Genomic DNA, 27,166 nt, shown 5'->3' with positions numbered 1-27,166 from the left:
GATGTGCAAGGAGCTGAGCACAGGGTGAAGGGTTTGGCCATGGTTCTGAACAAGCAAGACGGGATGGAGAGGAAGTGGTATGGGAGGCTAAACAGACAGTGCAAGAAGATCCAAGAACCAGCACAGTCTCAGCCACTCTGGAGCAATGAGGATGACCTTGGCCTGATCCACCTTGAGTTTGAGGATAACCGGGAAAATGATCGTAAAAGGAGGAAAGGTGTACACAAGAGTCGACTGCCAGCTGAAGTGGAAGGCGTCAGAGAGGGAGCCTGAGAGCAGTACAGGCAACACTTTCTGTTTTCTCATGTCGCAAACAGGTCAATTATGGGAAAGCCCTATTTTGCGAAGACGACCCGCAGGACATTCATCTTTAGGGAACACTCGTAGCTAAGGGAGAAAATCATACTAAGATAGTCTGTGAGATGTTTCTGCACCCACAGCAAGTTGACTGCTGCTGGAGTGACGTTCTCTTCGATACAGAATTGTCACAGGTTGATCACCTCCAGGCAGAATAACCTGGAGTATGCACGCCCTTGTTAGTTCACACAGTAAATCACGGTGGTATTGTTGGTAAGTATGTGAACTACTGAATGTCTGATACAGTCCCAGAAAGCCTGGCATGCACTGTGGATGGCTTGAAGTTCCAGCATGTTGATATGGACAGAGACTTCCTGTTCTGACCACAGACCCTGCACCTTCAATGAGTCCAGATGTACCCCCCCAATCCAGAAGGGAAGCATTGGTAACCATTGACTTGGTGGAGAGGGCTGAGTGAAAGGGACTCCCTGGCACACGCTGCATGGGGACTCTCACCGGAGCAAGGAGTCTAGGACTAGTGAAGGAAGGCAAACTAATTAGTCCAGAGAATGTAGGGCAGGGCAGGGCGGTAGACATCCTGAGCCACATCTGGAGGGGGAAAAGGCACAGCCTCACAAACTGGACCACCTACAAACAAGCAGACATGTCCCAATAGGGTTGGATGCACCCGGACTGTCATGGGGGGCTGAGACTGCAGACTGAGGCAGAGCTGTTGAATTGCCTGGAAACAGTCATTCATCAGGAATGCTCTTGATCCTGTGGAATTTAACAGGGCCCCAATGAACTTGATTTTTTGAGTGGAAGCCAAGATAGACTGTCCGGTGTTTAAATGAGTCCTAGACAGTCAAGCAAATGCAGTGTGGTGTTGACGTGTGCAAGAACCTCCTCTCTGGATCCACCCTTCAGCATCCAGACATCGAGATATGAGAAGATGTGGATTCCCTCCCTCCTGAGATATGCCATCACCACAGCCATGCTTTTGGTGAAAACTCGAGAGGTGGAATAGGGGCCAAATGGGCAAACCATATACTGAAAATGGTATTCTCCCGCAACAAAATGAAGAAACTTCCTGTGGCTCAGTAGAATCACCACATGAAAATAGGTGTCCTGAAGTCCAGAGCAGCAAACCAGTCATCCTGAGACAGCAGGGGAGGATAGCCCATAGAGTGACTATGCGGAACCTCATTTATTTGATAAATTTGTTGAGGCCATGAAGGTCAAATATGGGTCTCATCCCATCCTGGGGGTTTAGTACCAGGAAGTACTGGGAATAGAAATCATAGCCCCAGAGTCCTGGTGGGACTTCCTCTACTGTTCCTAACACCAGCAGAGAGCTGACCTGCTTGATGAGCTGTGTATCATGAGAGGGGTCCCTGAAGAGGGATTGGGAGAGGGGATGGGGAGGGTGCATGGAGAGGGTGCATGGAGAGGAACTGGATGGCTTAGCCTGATTTGACAGTGTGTAGGGCCCAGCTGTTGAAGATAATCAAGCCTCAAGCATTGTAAAAACAGGCCAGCCTGTCCCCAAAGAGATGGGAGAGGGAGAGGGAGAGGGAAGGACAGAGCAACGATTGGAACAGTGCTCTGGATCAAGGAGTCAAAATGGGCACTTAGCAGGCACCCAGGGAGGATGCGTGGACTGGCTGAGCCCTGAGCCCAACTGCTTCCTATTGTGAGATCTATCCCTCTTTCTGGGGTAGTCATGTGGCTTTGCGGAGGTGGGAGAAAGAGTTATGCACAAGAGTGCTGTGGGGAATACTGCTGCTGCTGAGCTCCATAACGGCGTCTCTGCATGGATGGCATGTATACTCCCAAGGACCTTAAGGTAGTCCTGGAGTCCTTAAAGGAGAGCGAAGTGAGTCTTCCAAGAACAAGGTCCAGTCGTCAAAGGGAAAGTCTTCAATGGGTTGCTGGAAATCCGATGCAATCCCGATGCAATCCCGAAGGTTTGTAGCCCTCTTCATAGTAACTGCACAGGCCATTACCCTGGTCAAAGTGTCCACAGCAAACACCCAAAACTCCTCATGTGAGGCCTCAGGAAACCTAGTCCACAAACTTGGACATGGCTGATTAGTTGAGGAAATTATGCTTGGACAGCAAAGCTTGTTGATTCAAGATCCTCTTCTGTAAAGATGATGAGGTATAGATCTGTCTGCCAAGAAGGTCCAACCACTTGGAGTCTCTGTCTTTTGGGGTGGACTTGAATCTGTGCTGTTGGGCCCTTTCGTTCACCAGTGAATTTGGTGCCAGATGGAAATAGAACCCCTCAAATCCCTTTATCAGAACAAAATAGCACTTCTCGGTTCACTTAGCCCAGGGGTCGGCAACCTTTGGCATGCGGCCCATCAGGGTAATCCACTGGTGGGCCGTGAGACATTTTGTTTACGTTGACCGTCCGCAGGCACAGTCCCCCGCAGCTCCCTTTATTCACTAGCTGTGATAATTTTATTTATACTCATTTGACAAAATAAAATTACATGAAAAATTATAATTTGACCTAAACTGCAAAATTCAGAACTGGTCTTTCCTTCTGTCTAAACTTTTGCTTTGAATTCACTACTACATTAATAGCATCAGGTCTTTGTGTACTTCACCCCCCTCTCCCCATATTAAGAATATCACTTAATTATAACTAGTGAATAAAGGGAAAAAGCAAATAAAGGAAAAAAAACAAAAAGTACAGATACATCCCACTACTTCTCATTTGTCTGCATTAGCTTGATTCTGTACCTCCAGAGAATGATCTTTTTATACAACATGATTATCTGAACTAGCATATGCTCACATTTGAGTAAATATTGTGGGACAATAAACTGATCCATAATAAACAGAATTATATAACTCATTCAGTTCAGACATTCAGAAGTTGTCACATTCATTTTTGTTCACTGCAGTTGTCAGAGATTTAGTTTAAGCTTGGCAAAATTTAAAACATTCTTTTGCAAGAAGATTCTTCAGCATTGACCTCTCATATTTACTTCTGCTTCTATGAAAATCCAGACAAGGGAAGTGTCCCTTTTAAAAATACAAAGAGATGACAATAAGAGAATCACGTAGTATCAGTTTCTGGGAGAAGTGCTGCTCCTCTCACACAGCTCTGTCAGTAACCGCAGCAGCAGAGCTGGGTGAAAATGTCTGGTCAAATGGTAAATTTGCTGGGAAAAAGAAAAAGAAAAAATAAAGCACTTTTGGGGAGGCTGAAACTATTTGCCAACTTGGCCAAATTGAAAAAAAAAAGTGGGGGAGGGAAGGAAAAGTTAGTTTTGACATTTTCAAAACAAATCAGTTTGGCATTTTGTTTATTGAAACAAATAATTTCATTTCATTTCAAAATGACATTCAAAATGTTTTTGTCGATGCAAATGAAATTTTTTTGATTTTTGATTTTGGTGAGAAATACTGAAAAAAATTCAGTTTCTGTTTGAAACATTGATTTTTTTTTTTTTTTTAAATAATTTGAGTCTTTGCTTTCGGTAACTGAACTGAAAAAAAAAATCAACAATTCACTCAGTTCTACTCAGGAGGTCCCAAAACAGACAGAGTTTTGTAGAGCTGACAAATTAATTGCATGGCTATCCTTGCTGAATCTTGTACAAACATGCCGGAGACCAGCCAGTCATTCTAAGACAGAGGTTACTGTCCTACTGAGCATAAAAGAGAGGCCACTAATTTCTTTCCTTCAGTATCTCCCAATGAATTTGAATGGTGGTCCACAATTTCATTAAAAAACAAACAAACCAGCACTAGCATTGCACAAATCCTCCAATTCATCATAAAGATTGGTTACTGATTTACACAAGTTTATGGATTACAAATCATCACTTTAGAGACATTCTTGCACTGAAATTCTACAATCAAAACACTGACATGAGTCAACGTTGTCTCATCCCTAGTTCTATCTTGATCTCATGGAGGCCAACTGCCATTCAAATCCAGTCTGCCCTTATGAGCTAGGGACACTTCAAAATTAGCAAAGGCTCTCTTCTTTTATTCCAAGTCTACAACTCATTCCAGTAGTCTACTGGGCTTCCTTCAGCATTTGCTAGTTGAAAAGCTCAATGGCGGCCATTCAAATCTAATTGTCATAAAACCCCTTACGCTTGTGGTTTACAAGTAACCACTATAGTTTTAGGTGAACTAGTGAATGGGGACAAAACCCAGGCAGACTGCTGGAAGATATAGTATTTAATTCTGATTCTTTTTTTTTTTTTAAGTGTGCCTATATTGCTCTAGGTGTATGTACCAGCTAAAAAAAGAAAAGAAAAGAAAAGCTACTGAACTGTGCCTCATTACAGCTACCATTCAGAAATTAAACAGCAAGAGTGTTCCTTTCACTCACCTCTCCTCAAAAGCTTGAGCAAAGAGACAAGATTTGCAACATGCCCTGAGAGCCAGCAGAATGGCTTTGATGGGCTAGACAAAGGAATGAAGTGAGTGCCAGAGTAGAGGACCTTTCACAGAAGACACTATACCAGCAACACCTCTCAGTTAAGGCCTCAACTCCGAAAAACACATGCTTAACTGATTTGCTCAATAGGGATTGTTTGGTAAATTGGGGCCTAAACACTAAGGCACTTCAAATTATCTCAACTATTATAGTACTGAACAAAGAAATTCTCAAATAGCTAGGTCCCATTTTTAGGATTTTACAGACCAAAATTAAAACACTGAATTTCACCCAGAAACCAACTAGAATCCAGTACAGATCATGGAGTGCAGATCATACGGTACCACCATAACATGACCCCTGTGTTTCCAAAAAACACGGATCAGTCTAGTTACTCACACAATCTTATCTCAACACTTTGACAAAACCGGAGTCACTCCAGAACATACTGCTCCTTCAAATCTTTGTGAGTGAAGACCGTTGTGAAGCTTCACAGGTGTCAAATGTACTTGGACACATTCAGAAACACAGTCCCACAGCACTGTCAAGTTTGAGCAGATCCATGTGTGACAATTTTACTGACGGTCATCAGCTTTCCCCTCATGGTACCCCAGAGCAATGACAGCAGTCCTGGGAGAGACAGGAGCCTATCAGAGGCAGGGTGAGGGTGTACTGAGGGTACAGGAGGGAATTGGGCACTTCTGGAACAATTGGTGGGGGAAGTGAGTTGAAGCCTGTGGAAGAAACTTGAGCAGCCCAGCTCCATCTACCCCACTCCCTATTAAACTCCTCTATTTTGTCCCCTTCCAGTCTTGTCCCTCCACGTCCCTACAAGCCACTAGCACCCTCCTCTTCCCCATGGGAGTTTCATGCTGGTCTGGGACTAGCAGGGGAGCAGAGCGGCCATTTACCACTCCAAAAGTCAGTGCCACAGCAGCCCCTGCTGGCCAGAAGGGGCAATTGTATGTAATGCCCACAATACTGCTGAAAGCTTGCACTGATAGCTGGAATATGGGCAAACCCCACAGGACTGCTGAGCATGAGTTGTGGCAGGCAACTGACACACTGCAGTTTTGCATGCAGCACTAGGGATGTAAGCACAAGGTAGCTTTTTTGCTACACTTCACACATCCGCACTGTGACACCATAGTGTTGAGTGCCTCAGATAAAATTTGTGAGTTTTTAATCTAGTTGGAGTTGACAGTGTAATGTTGGTGTGATGTGGACGGCCTCCAGACGGAGTAACAAACATCCATGGGTTTAAGAACATTGATCTTTCTGGATTCTGGCCACTATTAGTCAGCATTTCATCTGAGTATTTATAAGACATTTTAGTCTCCGTGAGTTGACAATTGAAAAGTTATTGAAAAGAGAAACCATGAAGATTTTCTGTCTGATGGTAACATCAAAATTCCTTAACAAATCAAATCACTCTACTGCCCTGCAAAAGGGTTATAGAGCCAAACACTACTTTTGTCAGATGTGACTTGAGCTTTCTCCAGCTATTTAATTAGTTTATGTTAACCTGCTTCATCGGCAGAGCAGTGAGCATGCACAGTATATTATGTTGAATCTGGGCGGCTGGAAGAAGCCTCAGGATTCCAATGGAGACCAGCTACAAACTGAACGGATGCAATCTGCATCGCAGAGACAGGGAGGGCTTGCTAATAACACTGGTCTAAACAGGGAAACCTCCACCAGTTACAATTTAGAATGGCAGTAAATACGGGTGTGAAGTGAAGAGAATGGCTTAGGTATCCAAATATCAGGTCTGAAGTACTTTGGAGTCACTGCTTTCATTCTTTGAATGCACAGCTCAGCCTTTTACTCTGTTGAGGTACATAAAATTAGGTTTTTGCAGATGGGTGTGTGACTGTTCTTGTGTGGTCCTAGAGTATCAATCTTTTGGATGAAACAAACCATAAATTCTGTCTGCTCCAGGAGATTATTAAAGATTCACTAAAGCCTTTCATAAGTAGGCTTTCACCAGTGTCTGTAGATAAATGGTCCTTCTCTTGCTGCTGGATTGCATGCCAGTACTCTGGATGAGAGATCCCACAGGTCCTATTAGGTTCTGGGAAGTGGGTGAGAGCAAGCCTGATCATGAATAAAAGCCCCTCCCCCAAGCCTAAGGGGAGGAGCCACTGAGCCAGGGACTCAAATAAATATGGGGGACAACAAAAGAAAAAAAACAGGGACAGGTGTGCAGGTCAAAGGGTCAAAAGTAGGAAACCTAAAGGGGACACCGAGCAGAGAATCCCAGACAGCACCATCTGCTCCTCAGAGCTGTCAAGGAAGCCAGCGGATGTGGGCCAGAGGAACTCTGCCCAGAGACGTGAATGGAGAGAGTAACGGAAATAGGCCCCACAGTCACAGAGCACCCCGTCGGCCAACATTCTCTCCCTGGTGTTATAGATGGGCACTTTGGCCATCACTAGGAAGAAATTGACAAGGAGGTCTCATGACTTGGTGGCACCACGGATGTGGCTGCATCTCGGTACGGTAAATATGTAGTTTGTGAAGTGATTTGGGATTAATATTTCTATATAAAAATAAACTTCACTGTCCTTGTGCAAGAGTTTGTGTCCAATCATGGTGATTGAGACTTAGGAAACTTGGAGTCCATTCCAGGCTCTGGAAGGAATATGCATATGATTGTGTGTGTGTGTGTGTGTGTGTGTGTGTGTGTGTGTGTGTGTGTGTGTGTGTGTGTGAGAGAGAGAGAGAGACTATTATGTAGAAAAGGATGGGGGCTTATGGCTGCTCCATTATTTTTACAGTGAGACTTAAGGAAAGATGACTTGGACCTCATTCTGACTTATTTATTTTCACAAACAAATTTGTGGATCAGTTTATTTGTAAAACTGTACTTGAGAGAAAAAGATAAGGGCCTTGAGTTTTGAAAATATATTTTTATAATGGCTTCTGTGGAAGCACAATATATGAATTTGCACTGGTTTAATACCAAACAGGATTACATTAAGACGTGTGACATAAAATGTATAACTTGGTGCATTGTTTGGCATTTTGGGACATGAAATTGAGATTTTACATGTGCTAATATAAACAGGACAACTAGATTATTTAAATTGTAAGAGCCTTTAGCAAATTCCCATAGTAAAATTTACTTTCATGGTAGAGGAAGAAACATATTTGATCAACATAACTTCCAGGGGAAAAACGTCCTATTATGTTGCTCCCTGTATTTTACTTGCCAAGAGTTAATAATAAGACATAAATCTACTGAATTGGATTTATTTTAAGATGTCTACTGAAACATTCTTCTCTGTAGACTGTAAAATCTATTTGTCCAAGTAAATAGACCATGTCAAAATAATTCCTTACCTTAATTTGGCTGAGCCGCTTTTGTGTGTGTATGTGTGTGTGTGTGTGTGTTTGTTTTTCTTCAGAAATATTGAATTACTACAACAGTAATTGAGGGGGTGGGGTATAACTTTCTAAAAAATCGGACTGAATGATCTCTACCTGATAAATGATACTGCACATTCTCAGAGCATGTATGACTGCAGATACTTCTACCTTTGTTTATATAGCGCAGGAACTAGGGTGGAAGCAATGAGATAAAAATCATGCTTTGTGAGCAGTCCCAGAAGGAAAACCTCTACTTGGTCAAACGGTAACGGCTTTGCTTCTGGCACCAGCTGAAGGATGTGTCATATATGTGTCATCATACAATAGCCTAAGCTGTTCTTTTATGCTTCCTCATTATTTGATCTCTTCTGTGCATGCTTCAGTTAACACTGGCAGTGTGCATTTTGTAGTCTACATGTTCAAAGGAAGATGTGAACCAACTAAAAACAGCAGCTACGCTGTAAGTGAACAACGGGCCAGTAGGATGGGTCTGGCAGCCGTGTTAATCTACACACAATACTATATAGCATGTATGTATTAAATTAGTATTTATGGTTTTGTCTGGCAACAAATTTGTTCTTGCTGAGAATTTCCTGCTTTTCGCAGCATGATTATTGTTGTATAATAAATTTTGCTAGAAATCTTTTGTGGTTAAATGTTAGGCAAATACCCATCCCTTCCTACTCCTCCCCCACTTATTCTATCCTGCCTTGTATTTCCAGGATACCCAGAATCATTTGTAAGGTGGCTTAGTGTCTTGTGACAGCTGTCGATCAAATGACCCTCTAGGATGCAATGGACTGAAATTCCCAGCAGCCATTAGCTTGCCTTTAGCCGTAGTAATCTCTGAAATATTCTGTATTCTTTGTAAACTTTCTTTTCAAATATTCCTTTTAAACTTGGAGTAGAAGAATCCATGATTAGGAAACTGGAAATGCAGGATCCCTTGAAGTAGAACAAAAACAACAAAAACTCCACGCAGGAGCAATAGTCTGGGGCTGTGAGTTTAGTGTGACAATGAACTAAACAGACAAGTTTTAGTTAGAAGCTTTTCATCTTATTTTCCCTTCCACTAACTGCCTGTAGGTGCCATGGACAAGAATTATCCCTATGTAGATGGCAAACACCAATATATTATTTTTTTGCATGAGTTACTCATATGTAAGGCTGCGAGTCTTTCAAGGAGGTCATGGAAGTCACGGATTCCGTGACTTTCTGGGACCTCTGTGACTTCCACAGCTGCAGCGGCTGGTGCGTCTGACCCAAGGGTCGCCCGAGCAGCTGGGGCAGCCCTGGGATCAGCCACACCGGCTGCTGCTCTGGCGGCCTCAGGCAACTGGCACTGCCCCGGAGCAGCGGTCTCGGAGCAGAAGCGGCACCCCAGGCCACCCCTGCCTGGAGCACCTAAGATTTAGTTAGGGGTATTTTTAGTAAAAGTCACGGTCAGGTCACTGGCCGTGACTTTTTGGTTATTGCCCGTGACTTTTACTAAAAATACTTGTGACTAAATCCTAGCCTTACTCATGTGTTATCTATTCTGTTCTTCAGAAAAGTGTCTCTATCTCCAAATGCCCTTATTTGTAATTTTTCAAGCATTGGTAAATAGGTATATATTCCTTTGTTATGTGTAGATAGAATATTTTTCTACCACTGAACTTGTCTGGGTTGGTTGGTTTTGTTCACAAGAAGTAGAAAACTGCACTGTTACTTGACCAAGGATTTCTGACTTTAAAGTACTGGTTGCCTCGCACCTCACCTCCTGAAAGCAGTGTATGTAATTTAATATCTTTGTATTTTCAACCTTTTATTCTGATCTGTCAATTAACAGGATGGGAGATCCTCCTTTAAAGGAAGACATAAAATTGGTCCTCTCCACTTTCTGATACCCATATGTAAAGAGAGCAGGGAGTGGGGGAACTGCTTTAATTTATAAATATATCAGAGGGATAAATATCAGGGAGGGAGAGGAATTATTTAAGCTTAGTACCAATGTGGACACAAGAACAAATGGATATAAACTGGACATGAGGAAGTTTAGACATGAAATTAGACGAAGGTTTCTAACCATTAGAGGAGTGAAGTTCTGGAACAGCCTTCCAAGGGGAGTAGTAGGGGCAAAAGACATATCTGGCTTCAAGACTAAGCTTGATAAGTTTATGGAGGGGATGGTAGATGGGCTAGCCTAATTTTGGCAATTAATTGATCTTTGATTATTAGCAGGTAAATATGCCCAATGGTCTGTGATGGGATGTTAGATGGGGTGGGATCTGAGTTACTACAGAGAATTCTTTCCTGGGTGCTGGCTGGTGAGTCTTGCCCACATGCTCAGGGTTTAACTGATCGCCATATTTGGGGTCGGGAAGGAATTTTTCTCCAGGGCAGATTGGCAGAGGCCCTGGAGGTTTTTCGCCTTCCTCTGCAGCGTGGGGCACGGGTCACTTGCTGGAGGATTCTCTGCACCTTGAGGTCTTTAAACCACGATTTGAGGACTTCAATAACTCAGGCATAGGTTAGGGGTTTGTTACAGGAGTGGGTGAGTGAGATTCTGTGGCCTGCATTGTGCAGGAGGTCAGACTAGATGATCATAATGGTCCCTTCTGACCTTAAAGTCTAAGAGTCTAATTTCATTCTGTGAAATTTGTCCTCTCTTCACATGGCATGCTGTGAATATAAGAACAAAAAGCTCTTACCTTGGGCAATAAACCTTATGTACCCAGGTGCACGTAGTTGCAGAAATAGCTGACGCATATGTGAATCTGTTTGTTTTTTCTCAGTTAACACTTTCCCATAATCATTACTTGGGAAAGTTTAATGTTAAATGCACTTGCAGAAAACACCTGAGCTTTCTTCTGAAATAATACATGTGATGCAGCACACATTCCAAAAGCAAAAACAGTTCTTCAGAAGCACTTTTTATGAGCTCCAGAGAAGACTGGCCTATCAAGGGTAATCACAGAAGAGGTGTACTTTTAGAGGCAGTGAAATTGTCTCAATCCACCCCTTCAATCTGGAGGTGGATTTATAAACCTCACAAGTAAGCCCGCCCCTACAGTTTTCTTAGTTCCTAAAAAAGTCTGAATACTGTCTTCAGGCTGAAATGAGTCATGTTTCCTCTCACCTGCAGTCAGTACCAGTTACATTGATAAATGTGCCAAGTACCAGAAAACATCTGTAGGCAATCTACATACCTGCCAACATCTTGAGACAAGAACCCAGTAGACTTTAAATTTGCATAGAAATATATACATTTGCATTGTGTTGCCTGATGACACAGAAGCTTCCAGCTCCCCCGCAAAGAAACATAAATGCTAATTAATTCTGTGTCCCCAGCCCAACACTAACTAATTCTGCAGCTTCCTTCACCTCTCCAAGCCTCATATCTGCACCTGATGTAGAGCACTCTTCTGCAGTTCTTCATGGAGCCCGGGTCCCTTATGCTCCAACTTTGTCCTGCTTTTTTGGTTTTCAAATTTAAGAAATGGCAGACTACGCTATTTCCCCTCCTACAGCCCAGATTTCACATTTCTTCCCATCCTCCATAACAAAGTAAACTTCCAAAAATAATTTTCAGTTAGTCTTTTATAGCTGTTCAGGATTTACGAATTTGACATGTTTGCAAATACAGGTAGATTGCTGAGACATAACCTGCCCCATTGGTAATCTCCTGCTTTCAAAACTGGTTTGGGAAGTAGCTTCTGCTCCCTTTTTAGTTCTTAAGGTCTTTGAGATTGTTCTCAAAAGTTGAGGATTTTTCCTTGATTCCCTTTTGCTACTGGTTAGATCTAGAAAGAATTGAAATCTCCGTGTACCCGCTGGCTGTTTGTTCTAGATCTGCCATTGTTCATTGGGATAAGTATATGTAGGGTTTGAGCAGGCAATGCACTAGAAGCCAAAAACTGTTTAATTTGGAAATTATATGCTGTTACTATTACTCAAATACAGCACCCCAGAGTATTGATTTATTTAAAATACATCTTACCTCTGCTGGTTGATGGGATTCTCTTATATCAGAAAGCCCAACCCTTCATTTTGGGCAGGCTGCTTTTTCCTTCCTTCCTTGTTGGCTGATGGAGACTATGCATAGTGGGCACAGATTCTTATATCCATTTTCCTGAAGTCTGACTCCTTTTGCCCCATCCTCTTACTTGTTCTCGTCCCGTCTTTTTCTTACAACTGGCTCTTCATCCCAGTCCCACTCTTGATTCCTTAGGCTCCTCATCCCAGTCTCCTTGTCAGCCAGTTCTACCCGCCTCCAGGCTTGCTGTCCTAGTCCCAATCTCTCCCACTCCACACCCAATGCCGATTTCTCTCTGTCCTGCTCTCAGTCATAATTTCCCTCCCCACCTGCCAGTAACAATTTCACCAGACTCTTTGTCATAATATAGTCCTTTCCCTCCTCCCCCCTCCAGCTTTTGTCCCCTCTGCATTCGTATTAGATGGCTTCCTTCTCCACACTGCATGGGTGCCAGCTGAGGGGGGAGAGGTAATTGACAGCATGGGAGATACTGGCTCCCTGCTCTCAGTTCCAAGGCCTGGTCCCATCCTGAGAAGTTAGGAACAGCCATTGTGGAGCAAGTCCTGTTGGGACCCCCATTGCCCTGGGCTGGAGCATGTTCAGTCACTCTGTGGGGATGGTGCATCTACAGTCCGGAGAGTGTCAGGAGCTGTGAGAGGGTTGAACATGCTCAGCGCTGATAGAATCTTCAGAGATTTTAGCTGTTAATTCTAGCAAGTCTCTACTGAACATGTGTGAACTGTGATTTTTTTTTTAGGGAACATACAGAACTTGGCCGAATTTGGGCAGATTTTTACAGGGATGGCAAAAGGCACATCCCTGACAAAGGCCACCTCCCCACCAAATTTCATGTCTCTGTTCCAAAGCATTGAGGCACTAGAGCATTTCAAAGAAAAGTCTCAAAGGTTTATTTTACAAGTATTTTTCCCTAGCCTCATTCCCGGAAGTGGCTGAATAGTTTTGGCTGAAATTTTCCAAACCAATTCAGCTTGAAAAAACAGTCACCCCACCTGGAAAATTTCAACCAAAAGAGTTAAAGTTTGGCAAAGACATAAGCAATTGAAAACAATGTATTATAATAGGAAGTGTCAGGCAACCTTAATAGGTGGTGCTACCAGCCCTGCCTATCATTAAAGGTATAGGAGAAAGTGGACAAGATAGCTAAAACATTTCCTTCTGTTAATGGAAATTACATTTCCTCTTTTGAAAGATCTATTTAGCTTGGTCTGCTTTGTTGTTTAAAGGAACTGGTGAACCTTTCCATATGGACAGCCCTGATGATAGATGGCTTCAACAAAGATACACCCTGAGTGGTCCTAGCATAAGCTTCCCTACTCTACCCACCAATGGTGCCTTGAGTCCCCAAGATGCCAGCACCACCTCAAGCAGGGAAAGGACAGTTCAGTCTTCGTGTCCATTCTGTTCTATGCCTTTTTGCTAAGATGGTAATACCTGTGCACTAGGAACACGACAACCAATTTAATGGAACCAACATCATATGATAAATTCTTAGTGTTAGCAACAGTGAGAGTTGATCAAGAACAAATGCTTTAAGACTTGGTCTACACAAGTGAAATGTAGCACAATTGTTTAGACTGGTTCAATTCCATCAACACGGGAAGCCCTAGCATGGATAAGACAATGGCTGACACCAAAACTTTAAGTACTGTGTTGATTAGACCTGCTCTAAAACCTGGTTAGCTAACAAAGTGCCTAAAGAAATAATGGCAGATATATTAGGGCTTCCAGGCTTGCTAACACTGGTGGAACTAATTGTCACTGGGGGCTACCACAGCTCCCCAGCTCCAATCATGTGCTGCCATGCCCAGTATCAGTCAAGGAGGTTTATTTTTATAACAAAAGTTAACAAACAAATAGAGCACAGTCTTCAATACCTGGCCCACAGGATTCAGGGCCACCCCTCCCAGGGGTCTCTGGTGCTCCAGTTGCTTGGAACTTCCTCCCCTGTGCCAGCTCGCCTCCCCTCTTGGAGCTGCAACCGCAGGGTTGCTTCCTGGAGCACTTGGCCCCCTTGCTCCAGGGACCCTTCACAGGAGTTAGCTCCACTCCAGTGTGGCTTTGCTTCCAGGGATCAGCCTGTCTCAGTCCTTCCTCTTCCCAGCTGCTTACTACCAGCCCTTTATAGGCCCAGGTGTATCCCAGCCCTCTTTAATTAGCTGGGTGAGGCTCACCTGCTCCAGTCCAGGGGAGATGGGCTCAGTCACTCCACAGAGACCAGCTACCCTGTGACACTAACTTTGTGCAAATTTTTCCTAGTGTAGACAAGGCCAATATTTTTTGCTATTAGAAGTATCCAAAAATGATAGCTTGAGATACTACTTTACTAAAACTGAGAAGCTATACATAACCTATAGTACAGTATTATCCTTTCTTATTTGCAGAACCACTCAACACAAAAAAAATTTACATAAAGCTGTGCTCAGTGGTGATTCATTCTGACATAAAACTTTCAAAATGCACTGTGGAGGAGAAATGTAGTCCTTACCTTTCTGGTAAGTGGCACTTCAATAGGGACAGGGACAACTTCCGCCAGTAGGCAGCCATAAAATGCTACCATAAAAGCAGCAGGATCATTGTTAGGAAATACGAGTGCTACCTGAAAGAGAGATACACACAAGTTAAAATTTACATTGTCAAAAATCTATTACAGATTTCAGTGTACTGTACATTAAAAACAGCTTCCACATTCCTTTTGAAAAGCTATTAATATTTAAAAACAGCTCTGATATAATGCACTGTACTGTGTTCCACCTAAACTTTCCCCCTCTTATATACAGGTACAACTATTGAACATTTAAGAACTGAATCACGAGTGAGAAGGAGTTCGTTCTCTCTTATACACATTCCTTTTTGTGAGCATCTCCACTTAGGCACTTGTACTTACATACACGCTGCATTTTAAATTGCTAGCAAGTTTCATCGGAGCTTTAGTTTACCAATGACTTGATTGAGGTTCAACTTTGGAGCAAATATGATTAATGTAATTTTAAATAGAAAGTTTTACAGCCAAAAAAAATTAAATTAGGCTACTGAAAACAGAAATGGGTTTATGTCCATCCAGAGTAACCGAACATATCGTACCATTGTGCCAACTATTCCCAGCCTTATGTTTTGTCTGCCTGCAACAACTAGAGCCTCCTGCAAGTTTGAAGAAGAGGTTTCGCCTATGCTCTATTAGGCCAATACAGGAACAATAAATACTACAATGAAGGTAGCATTCTGAAGTTTCTACCCTACTCAAATTCCGCAAACTAAGCAAGTTTAGGCCAAGGCTTACTGGAACAAGAGAACTTTAGAGAATCTTATCTACCATGTGACTTGTTTATTTTTGTGCCAGGACAATGGGTGACTTTTAAAAAACAAGTAGAGGGCATCTAAAACAATTAAAGCAAGATTATAGATACACTGAAATTTGATGTTCACTTTCATGTGCACAAAATGTCTGTTAACAGAAGAATTAAAGTTTGTTTTGAGGCTACTTTATACTAGAAGGAACAATTACTGTTATAATTTAAGAAACAAGTTTCATTAACCTAGCATATTGCAAACATCACCTTTTCTTAGTTTATTTTGGACAGAAATATTTTTCTACTAATTAACTTTATTATTTATATTCTTCCCCCGTTTTATTTTTCCCAGTTTAAACAACTAACAAACAGACTAGCCAATTTCTTTTCGAAGTTCTTGTTCAATGCAAGATGAACATTGCAGTAATAACTTTGGGGGGGAAATTACTTGATACATTTCCATTGCTCTTGTGATTTGAAAAAACAGTTGGCATATAGCTTACACTTTCTTCTTCTTCTTCCTTTATGTCGCTTTTCCTGGTGAGGGTTGCAGCAGCAGCAGCACCATGGAGAGTAGGGAGGACCAGATCTCCTTTTCCTCCGCAAGAGGTTCCAGCTCCTCCTGGGGGATTCCCAGAGTTCCCAGGCCAGCCAGGAGATATAATCCCTCCAGCATGTACTGGGTTGGCCTCGGGGCCTCCACCCAGTGGGACGTGCCCGGTAGAGTTCCAAAAGAAGCCTCCGAGGGGGCATCTTTATCAGGTGCCCGAACCACCTCAACTGGCTCCTCTCGATCCGGAGGAGTAGTGGCTCTCCCAACTCCTCACCCTGTCTCAGAGAGTAAGCCCGGCCACCCTGCAGAGAAACCTCATTTCCGCCGCTTGTACCCGCAATCTCATCCTTTCAGTCATTACCCAAAGTTCATGACCATAGGTGAAGATGGGGACGTAGAGCGACCTGTAAACCGAGAGCTTTGTCCGACAACTAGCTCCTGCTTCACCACCATGGATCGGTACAGTGCCTGCATCACTGCTGCCGCTGCCCCAATCCGCCAGTAGATTTCTGCTCCCGCTTCCCATCACTTGTGAACAAGACCCCTAAATACTTGAACTCTTCCACTAATGGCAGGTGCTCCCCCTCACCTTGGGAGAGAAGTCCACTTTCTTCTGGGAGAGGACCATGACCTCTGATTTGGAGGTGCTGATTCTCATCTCAGCTGCTTCACACTCAGCAGCGAAACTTTCGAGTTCACGGGAGATCACAAAGCTTACATTTTGGACAAAGTATTTTTATAGGCTCCTTTAAAACCTATAAAATAGCCCCTGTCCTAAAAAACTCACGATCTAAAGAGACAGCCTTCTCATGAAGGAGTGGAAGACAGATGCAACTCTTTTTTGTTAAGTAGTTTAGATGTAGGGTTTAGTGATGTTTTATTCCAGTAAAGTGGTGCCCAGTCTCTGGGAGTAGGTCAGTAGGTCAGCTGGGACAGCTAGCAAATATGTCAGAGTAGATTCTGGCAGGCATTTTTAAAGGCACTTAAGGGAGTTAGGGGTGTACTGGGCACTTAAGTGCCTTAGGTGCTTTTGAATATCTCAGACACTAATCACTAACAAACCTGTAAAAATTAAAAAGGAGGAAAACAAAACATACAGAAGTGTATCTAACCAGAGGGAAATGTGTATAGATAGTAGATATTTCATAGAACCATGCTTCATTTTTGTTCAACACAGACACTGGGTACGAGTAGCATGAGGTCAGACTTTAAGGAAGAGAAAAGGCACTTCAGAGTATTCCATATTGTGACCATAAGGAAACATTTTCACTTTCATTTAGAAAAGACTGAAAATGTCCACCTGTATTTAATTTAGTGCTATAAAACACTCACCTACTGTCACATGATGTGAACTCCTATTTTCAAAGAAGTTAAAAAAGCTTTTATGGCACTGCAATGGGGAAAGTTAACAGAATATCTGCTCAGAACATGAGGAGTACAGGAGCATCTCATCTTCAATTTGAAATTACTTTAAATTATAAAAGATGTTGGGCAAGATATTATACAATGCAAAGTATATGCTTTCACCACTCAGTTATAAACATGTAGCTTCACTGGAATCTACAGAGTGTTATTTTAGAATAAGAACTTCAATTGATTCAAACGAAGGGAAGACTTTACTTGTCTTAATCTTGCTAGAGTTTCAGCTTTAGGTCTGAATCACCAACAAATCCTTTTTAAGGTTAGGAAATCTTAGGTCTCACTGTGCAGTACTTTACTACAAAGAGACAGTTAATATAAGCTATACGGATACAGTGTATCTGAACATTCCTCCTTTCACAGGATTCTTTGTGCAAGTAAATTTAATGAGAATCAACAATTTGTTTGTCTTACTGTTGCTTAGACTCTGTTGTAAATCAAAGAAAAAGAAAAGATTCTGTACATTGGTATTGTCTAAGTGCCACTGTAGAAAGAGATTTTGTTGAAAGATCTGTTTTAAAAGACTCTTTAGTTTGATTCTTTATGTTTTATTTTTAAAAGAAATTTAGGAAATATTTTTGAAAATTCTTTTATTTGGGAAACATTAACCGTGCTCATTTTACAGAGGTTAAATAGTCGCCCTAAGGAACATACTGCATACAACTATACATTTCTTGCATACAGTACAAGGGGGCAAAGGTGTGAAATACCTGAGGGTATTTCTACACAGCCACTAGACACCCCCGGCTGACCTGTCCTATTTCATTGCTGGGTCCACCTTGCAGGGTCCCAAACACAAGCTCCAGCCCAAGCCCAGAAGTCTACACAGCAATGAAACAGCCCAAGCCCCGTGAGCCCGAGTCAGCTAGCACGGACCAGTCGTGGGTGTCTAGTTGCTGTGTAGACATACCTCTGCAAAGTTACCTCAGGGTAAGTTCTGGAAGGCTTTATGGATAATGGGTTTTGTTGAGGATAGACTTGAATGGGTGAAGTTATTTAGTACATCAGAAAGGAAAGGACTTCCAAACTTTACATCTTCATAGAAGAATTAGTCTTCAAAACTCTGTGAGGAAGTAGGGTTGATATTACTATCTTCCTTTTACAGAGGACAGAGACAGATGGGAACCACAATGTTTGACACTGAGTGTCAAAATATGGAAGCCCTCTCTGCTCTCTTCCCAACCTCAAAGACAACACTGGAGGATCGTCTAATTGACACGGACAGGTCAGCTTAGCTAATCATCCGTTCTATCAAGCATTGAGCATGCTCAGCTAGAATGGGTATTCAGTTCAGTTTCTGTCCCAACCAGTTGGACAACTTGACATTTGGGTAGAGGTTGGGGATAGGTATGTTTGCACAGGGTTGTTTATATGCATTGATTTGCTGACACAAGTCTTGGCAGCTTCTCAGTTGTACAGGGGCAGAAGAGGTTAATTGACTTGTCCAATTCTATGCCAAATAAGGCAGTGGCAGCATTAGATCATGGAATTTCTTGATCCCAGTCCCACATTCAAAACTCTGATTGTTGCCTCAGGAAGCAAGCTCCCACTTACCATGGTCTAAGAATTATGGTGTGTCCAGTTCTGCCAAAGGATGCTCACATTTTCATCTCATCTTAAGCAATGCCTCTTTTGCTTCCACCAACTCAGGAGCCACAAAGTCATTATATTAAATAAGTTTTACCAACTTGACAGCATGGTCTATTATCCTCCATGCTCTTTGTATGCAGAAATCTTTGCTAACAAGACCAGTTCTTTCTTTTATCAAAAAATAAAAAATATTTTTCATGGGAAAGCTTATTGCTGATTTTGCAATAAACTCAAGTTACTACTCAGTGAGTACTAAAGCAGATGATTATATAAACCACCACACAAATGGCCAGCCCTTCTATTGATAAAAAGCAACAGATTTTCTCCACATTTGATTTTATCACTTATCTATGTGCACTCCAAATCCCCATTCACATCTTGTCAGAGTGTATTTAATGTCTGTTAATAAACCATTGAGATACTTACCCTGTCTCCAGGTCGCACCATTGGTTCTTGTTTTGTGCCTAATTTATGCAGTATATTGTAAGCAACCTTCATACTTCTGGTCCAAAGTTTGCCTAGTAATAAATAATTTGTAAAATTAACTTTAAAATTATGCTTTAAAGTTTACTTGTAAAATGATAAAGAAAAAATGCACCTCTAGACCAAAAGGACTAAATAGCAGGAACATTTAGGATCAGACTTTGCTACTGAGTGCATACATGAGGCTCCTACTGAACCCAAAGGGAATATCGTGGATACATTTAAACACAGATGTTTATTTGAACATTTATCTATCATATGAAGCATTATAATAAAAAAGGAAAATCTCAAGCTCTCTTTATATTTTAAATTAATTTTTCCTTCAGTTCCTTTTCCTATACTTGCCAGGATCTGAACTCTGGGTTCTATTCTACTGCCTGCAGCACTCAACTGTTTTAAGTGGCTGGGATATCATTCAGCCCAGGCAGAAACAGATGGCTGTATCATCATCAACTGCTGTAGGGCCGACACAGAAAGCAGAACTCCCAACCTGACAGAACTATGCCGGGGTGGTCCCCTCCACCTCCCTCCAAAGGCATGACTAGGACCCATGTGGCACATAACCCAACCCAAAGCCACATGGGCTGAGGGTGCAAAAAACAATTCCAGGAAGATGCCAATCCCTCCCCAGGCCAAAGAAACTCCCTCGCCAGCAGGAGCTGGCACAGAAGCAGCAGGGACCCCTAGACACGGATGATGTCATCAGGCTGCTTTTTACAGTTTTTATTATTTTACAGTCTTTCCTCTTTCCTGACTAGCTGTTGTGCCAATGTTCTCCCACAGTGTCTTCACCTCAGATTCAACTGCACCTGCCCTTTGTGCTCAGCCTCCTTCCCTCTCCCCTCCCTATTTCCCCCCTCCCTTTGCCTTTCTATTAACTAAATCCCTCACAATCAAGACCCCACCCAAAGAATTTTTTAAAAACAAGTTATGGCAGTAACATGACATTTATAAACAAACATTGATGGTTTGCATATTGTATCCCTTTCCCCCACTCTTCGTCTGTCTTGTCTAGTTAGACTATGTATGCTCTTCAGAACGGGGACTTTATATTACTTATGGTTTATACAATGCCTAGCATAATAGGGCCTTCTTCCCAGTTGGCCTTTAGGCACCATCACAATAAAATTAATATTTAAAGAAGAGATTATCTTCAACTTTTTAAAAATCCCAATTTCTGCTCCACTGGGAACTGAGCAGGTATATTAGGGCTTGTCTCATGTAGTTTACTAACAGGGTGTGATTTCTAAAGTGCACTAACATATTTCACATTAATTGATCCATGTAGACCCTGCTGGTACACATGAAAGGTTCTCTTGTGCTATATTACAGCATACCAGCAGGGTCTACACAGACCAATTAATGCACAACACGTTAGTGCACAAGAAATCACACCCTAGTGAGGCGCATTACCCCATTGTATAGACAAGCCATTGTGTGCCTACAGCATTTTTCCTTAAATACTAGAAATTGTCACAACAATAGAACTAGTTTCCAGCTAGCCACTTTTATGTTAAAGTGAGCCTTTATCCTCAAGGTATTCCACTCAGATCTATTTACAATGGTCAATAACTGTTTCAGAATTAAATCTGACAAGCAAACATGATCAAACCTTAAAAGAAGTGAAGAGGAAAATAGGTAACCAACAGCTTTGATTTCTAAAAGGTGCCAAATATTAGGAGCTTAAATGGTCATAAACCTTATGAAACAAGTTGTGCAGTTAGAGAGTGCCGGAGAAGGAAAAGGCAAAAAGTTCAGAATTGCGAGAAAGAACCATCTTTACACAAAACACTTCCTAACTTGACAAACACAAAGACTGAATATTTTTTTATCCCTTGCTTGATGCTAATGAGAGTTAAGGGGACTCTGCACTCTCAGACATTTATTCAGTCCATAAAGCATTAATTCCACCATGAGTCTTAAGTTTGTGTTTCTGCCCATCCAGATGCACTTTACTGTATGTATTTGATTCCTTTAACCAATTTTAATGCTCACCTTTCTTTCTTTCTCTTTATGAATAAACCTTTAGATTTTAGATACTAAAGGATTGGCATCAGCGTGATTTTTGGGTAAGATCTAAGTTATATATTGACCTGAGTGTGTGGCTGGTTATTTGGGATCAGAAGAATCTATTAGTTGAAGAGATTGGTTTTAAAGAACCACTCATCTCTAAGTCTAGTGTTTTTGGTGGTAATACAAGGACTGGAATGTCTAAGGAAACTGCTTTGATGATTTCTTGTCACTGCAAAATACTGTCTTTAGCTCTCTTAAATCTGTGGGTTGATGGGAAATTAGCTTCTCCAATCAATCAGTGACCAACTTGTTTCCAACACGTTTTTAAGCACCTACTAAAGAAGTTTTAGTCTTCTGAAAATGAAGAATTATCTTCTCTTTAGCCACTTTCTTCACTAGCTTGGAATCTGGGCCTGAGCACTTTTGCCAGACTTTCAAATTCTAGAAGTCTCCATGGTGTGAAACCAGTTCTCCCTAACATGTTCTCCAAACATATGTGAACTACCAGATTGTTCCCTCCTGCACACCAAGTATTTTCAAGTGTGTGGTATGATGGCAACATCTCTGGAGTCAACTCACAATTTGCAGACATATACATGAACAGCCTGGTTAAGATAAAGAGAAACACTTCCTCTCACTTTCTAGCGGCAGCACGTAAAGGTGTGACAAAGATTTATTTCAGTGTGAGGTTATTTACTAACAGCAATTTTTTCAGTGGTGTTGGACTTTTGGTTGAGTAATGTAACAGCTACCCTAGCACCAGTGGCAACAGAATTCAGCTACACTTTTAATAGATCTTTTCTCATCTCAGAATACATTCATGCCAAACGCAGGGGGCCCTATCAACACCTCTCACCCAACTGAAATTTAACAAGCCCAGAGTGAGTTGATACTCAGGCACATCTGACTGAGCAAAACATTCCTAAGGTAAAGGAAGTCACAAGGTCTTAAATATCATATAAAAGAGATGAGTTGACAAAATTACACACACACTTACTTGACGTGGTTCTGAGGTAAATCCTTTGGGCTTTTCTCCCTCCCTTCCCAATTTCTAATGTAAATGTACATTTGTGTTGAATGTAAAGAAGGTTATAAAAGAAAAGCTGGCAGAGAGAAGTACTTATAGACAAAACAAACCACAATCAGTTTCCTTATTAGGAACAGTATGCTTCTCATAACCACACAGCACTAACTCAGCAAAAGCAAGCCAGTGGTTTCTTACCAATCTCCACGTACAGCAATTCTGAGACTGCCAAAGTTAACTGCAAATAATTTCGCCAGACATTTTTTCAGTATCACAATATAACATTTCTTGTAAGTTAACTAGAAATTAAATATTTGTTAATCTGAGGTGAGTTCATGACTTGAGCAGCTAAATGGTAAGAGCAAACATTTTCTTAATTTGCCAAGAAATGGCAGTTGTTCTGTTATTTCTCCACAAACAGACCTATTTTACGTCCATCCTGTGCACTGAGCAAGTCAGGGGCTTGTGGAAAACACAGCATATGATCATGTAATAAAGATTATATGATAGTGCAGGTGCACAAGAGGGCAGAATGAATGGTTACAACTGTTCCATCTGGAATTATTTTACCTTTGAGTGCTTGACTTTGCAGCCTAAATCGTGTTCTTTTAAAGTTTTTTGTGCATGCAATTTCCTAGGTTTTTTATGGGAGAAAAAAAGGTAAAACCAAAATTTTGCTACATACAACTGTAATAATGCTCAAATCCATGCATCATAATGGTTTAAATCCTGAAACTTCACCACCATAGCCCAGGCTTCTGCTGCTTGAGCAAGATACATTAGCTGGCAGCAGGAGAAGGTAGTTATCTCATTGAAGGTGATGCACTGCTGGTACTAGTTTTTGGGTCTGGGGAAGGAGACCAACCCCAGTTATCTCTCTCCTCCCTGGAAGTGGGGAGCTCCTGGCCATGACCCCTGGGAGGGAGGGTATGGTTTGCTGGGACCAGGTGCTGGTCCAGGGTGTTTGGGGCAGCATGGCCTGGCTCTTTCCCATCAGCCCCTGTTCTGGCAGCTTCAGGTATTTCCAGCACAGTGTGTGCAGTTTCTGCATTGGCAGCAGTGTGGGCCCGACTTAAAATGTTCACGTATTCAGTTATTTTGGCATGTTGCTATAATTTTCCTGAGCAGTGCAAGTGACAAAAGGGAAAAGGCAATTTTCAAAAGTTTCTCAGAGCAAAACCTAAAAAGACAAAGAACAGCACTTTTCTATTTGGAAGGCTTTCTCTTCTCAGAGGCCTTCCGCAAACAAACAATGAAGTTAGAGCTTCTGAAAAAAATGGGTTGCAAAAATCTTTTATAATGAAAGTGTTAGGCAGCCTAAATATATGGTGCATTCAGCTCCACCCATAAATTATTTTGTACTGGTTTTGTTGTACTTACAACGTTTGTTTTTTTAAAAAGATACAGACAAAACGCCTAGAACCCTTGCTAATCCCAAACTTATTTTCAATGTTTTCATTTTTGCCTCCACCTATTCCAATAAATAATTCTTGGAATGATCCTTATACTGCAAAGAGAAATGACTGCAGTATATGTATTGTATGGTTTTTATACCATGTTAACATTTTTTTTTTCTATTTTAGATGAAAGCACCAATATTAAGCATATTAATTCATTTCAACAACATCACACGTAAAATATGGGTTTTGACTGCTTGATCAAACCTGGTATGAACAAGAAATTGTCTTTTGTCCCCAACGCACATATTAAAATTTTCAAATCAAATCCCAAACTCCTTTAGAACCCTACAAATCTTATCCTTCTCTTACATTCCAGGTATTTTCCATTTATACCAATTCTGTGGTTTTACTTATGCCTATACAAGGACTGTGTAGTAACAAGCCAACTAAGAGGTTCTTTTCCTAACTAAGCTCCCAAAGGCATAAGGTACTTTTTAAGTAAAGAAATTCCATTTAATAAATAGGGACAAAGTCTTTAACAATATGGAAAAAAGGGCACGCAGTACATTAAACATACACTATTAAGTTGGGAGGTGTGAAGAACATTGAGAACTGAGCAATGATGCAAATTATATTAGAAATAAGGGCGGACACATGAGAAAAAACCTGGAAAAAAACCAAGCTAGTATTATATAGTACGTGTAGGGGAAAATAATGCTGCACAATAAATGGAAGAGAGAAACTTGCAAGGTAATGGTGAGTGAAGATCTAAGGGATGTAGTGGATTGGATGAGAGCTTGCAGTGTAATAAATGGGGTGAGAGGGAAGGTAAAAGCAATTTCAGACAACATATGAAAGAAACATAATTTCTTAGACTAAGGAAGTGATAGTTTTCTATATGGCATAGGTGAATTCTTATCTACAGAGGTCCTCACTTAAGCCCTTTTTAATTGCATGATGATACTGTAGTTATCTTTGCCACTGTAACAGCAGTTGCCTCTCAAACTTATATTTCTGAGGGAATTCTGCGCCCCCAAAAATTTCTGCACACAATATTTTAAAATTTTGCAAAATTCTGCAAATTTTATTTGTCACTATATAAATGTGGAGGCTCCAGCATAGCAGTGGGGAGCACTAGCTACTGGTTGCACAAAGGTGGGGGATCACCCTGCATTCTCTCCCCCCCCCCCCCCGGCCTTGCCCCCGAGACACAGGCTTGGCAGTGAGGCTATACACAACCCTGACACAGCACAAGGACCGGCCCTGCCCCGCCCCTGATATCCCGGGGGGTCCTTAATGTGTGTGGGGGCTTAATGTTGGGGAATCCAGGTGTGAAAAGAGAGGGTTCTGTGTGGAGCAATCTGGGTGTGGGCAGCTCAGAGGGAGGTCTGGGTGCAGGGGGATCTGGATGCACAGGGGCTCGTTGGGGGATTCTGGGTGTAGGGGAAATTAAATTCTCCAAGGAGGGAGGTCCAGGTGAAGTTGGTTGAGGTTTAGCGTGGGGGAGGGGAGATCTTGGTGTGCGGAGCTCAGCAGGGGGGTCCAGGTGCTGGGGGAGTGGGGCTTGGTGAGGTGGGGGTCCAGGTGCGGGGGGGGGCTCATCTGGGTGGTCCAGGTGCAGGGGGGAGGACGGATTGTTGGGGTGGAGGTATGAGTGCAGGGGGCTCAGTGGGGAACAGTCTGGGTGCAGGGGTGGGGATCCGGGTTCCGGGGGGATGTGTGTGCAGGTGCGGAGGATGGGACTTGGCAAGGGGTCTGGGGCTGCAGATTCAGGGGATGAGACTCTTCTGGGGGCAGGAGGTCTGGATGCGTGGGGGTTGGGTGGATGGGGGAGCAGGAAGCTGGTGGGGAGGAGGAGTGCGGAGCTTTCTGCAAGCGGGGGAGGTTTCTGGGAGTGGGTCTGACTCAGCCCTGGCCCTAGCTGCTCCTTGCAGGGGAAGAGGAAGTCCCACCCCTCTCCCACCCCCAGTCCAGCTGGGTAGGAGCTGCTGGCTGGAGCATCCCCAGTCCCACCTTCCCCCTTCTCCTCTCCCCCCCAGTGATTTACCTCTCCACTGGCTGCTCCGGGTGCCTGAAACATCACACAATGGTGCAGAATTCCTCCAGGAGTAATACTTTGAATTGGAAATACTGAGGTGATGTTAAATACTGTGATTTTTTTTAAAGTGGTAGGCGATTACTGCCACTGAATAGGAAGCTGGGACCTTCATTGCCAGAAAGGTGTTGACAATTAGGAGGGAACGACAAATCCTCCCTGCCCCTCACCCCAACATTTAAAGGGCTGAAAGGATTAATCATTGAGGAAAGATTAAACTAGATGTATAGCTTGGCCTAATGACAACAAAGACAAGGAGGGAGAAGTGTGACAGTGAAAGAATTAAAGCCTACCAGCATTTGAAGAGTGACTACCAACAAGCTAACTCACTGATTTAGGGTGTTCCAAGGGAGTATAACTGAATACTGGGAACAGCCAGGTGAAAATAAAATTCAGACTGAATATCAGTTAAGAGTTAAGGAGATAATGAGATTGTGGAATAGCTTCCCAAGGGAAATAGTGGAAACTCCAACTACACAGGATCAGATGCTCAAGTGCACGCAGCGGGATTCACTCTACAGAGCAGGTGAGGTTTTAAAGCTTTAGTACCGTACTGCTTCCCTACAAGGAGAAAGATGATGATACAATGAGGATTCCTCTCTCTCTCTCCTCCCTCTCCCCTCCATTTTATGGGCTCAATCCTGACAAGGGATTAATGCACTGTTTCACAAAAGTGGGAAGGCAAGGGCAGAGGACGCCGAAGCAGGAACATTTGGTCCTTTGGAGAACTTTCCACAGTTTTGACTGATTGGCTGTTGGCACTATGCCTCCCCTTTCCTCTCCTTATCAGTGTCTTTACCTCAGCATCACTCTACTTACCTCCTCCTCCCCTTCCCTGCCCCCTCATGTTCCTTCCCCGTCAATGACCCCTCTCCTTCCCTTTCAGCTTCTCCCCTCTTTAGTAAAGCCACTAACAAAGATAAAGAAAAAATCGTGGAACCCACATGCCATTTGCTGCCATCACATTGTTTACTCCACGTGCATCTTGTCCCTCTTCCCCTACACTGTACCTGTCTTTGCTATTTCAATCATAAGCTTTCAGAGCAAGGACTATCATTTTGTACAGCACCTAGCACAATGGGGTCCTGGTCCATAACTAGGGCTCGTAGGTGCTACAATAAGACAAATTAATAAATAATAATAATAGCCACAATGTCACCAATAGAATGGCAGCTGGCTGTAGTTTTAA

At 42.4% G+C, this 27,166-nt stretch overlaps 1 protein-coding gene across 2 annotated transcripts in view; it reads right to left on the bottom strand.

Moving 5' to 3' along the window:
* DIP2C (disco interacting protein 2 homolog C) overlaps positions 1-27,166 on the bottom strand; it is a 472,428-nt gene that overhangs the window by 102,909 nt on the left and 342,353 nt on the right. For both annotated transcript variants that reach the window (XM_065397990.1, XM_065397991.1), the window contains 2 exons: positions 19,389-19,480; positions 14,599-14,709 (listed from right to left, as the gene is read on the bottom strand). In XM_065397990.1, the coding sequence (XP_065254062.1) occupies positions 14,599-14,709; positions 19,389-19,480 (203 nt within the window). The remainder of the gene's footprint in view (positions 1-14,598; positions 14,710-19,388; positions 19,481-27,166) is intronic.

This window comes from Emys orbicularis, chromosome 2 (genome assembly GCF_028017835.1).
Source record: "Emys orbicularis isolate rEmyOrb1 chromosome 2, rEmyOrb1.hap1, whole genome shotgun sequence".
NCBI classification, from domain to species: Eukaryota; Metazoa; Chordata; order Testudines; family Emydidae; genus Emys; species Emys orbicularis.
Note: the sequence above shows the minus strand (reverse complement) of the source record. Positions and strands in the feature narration are given on the sequence as shown.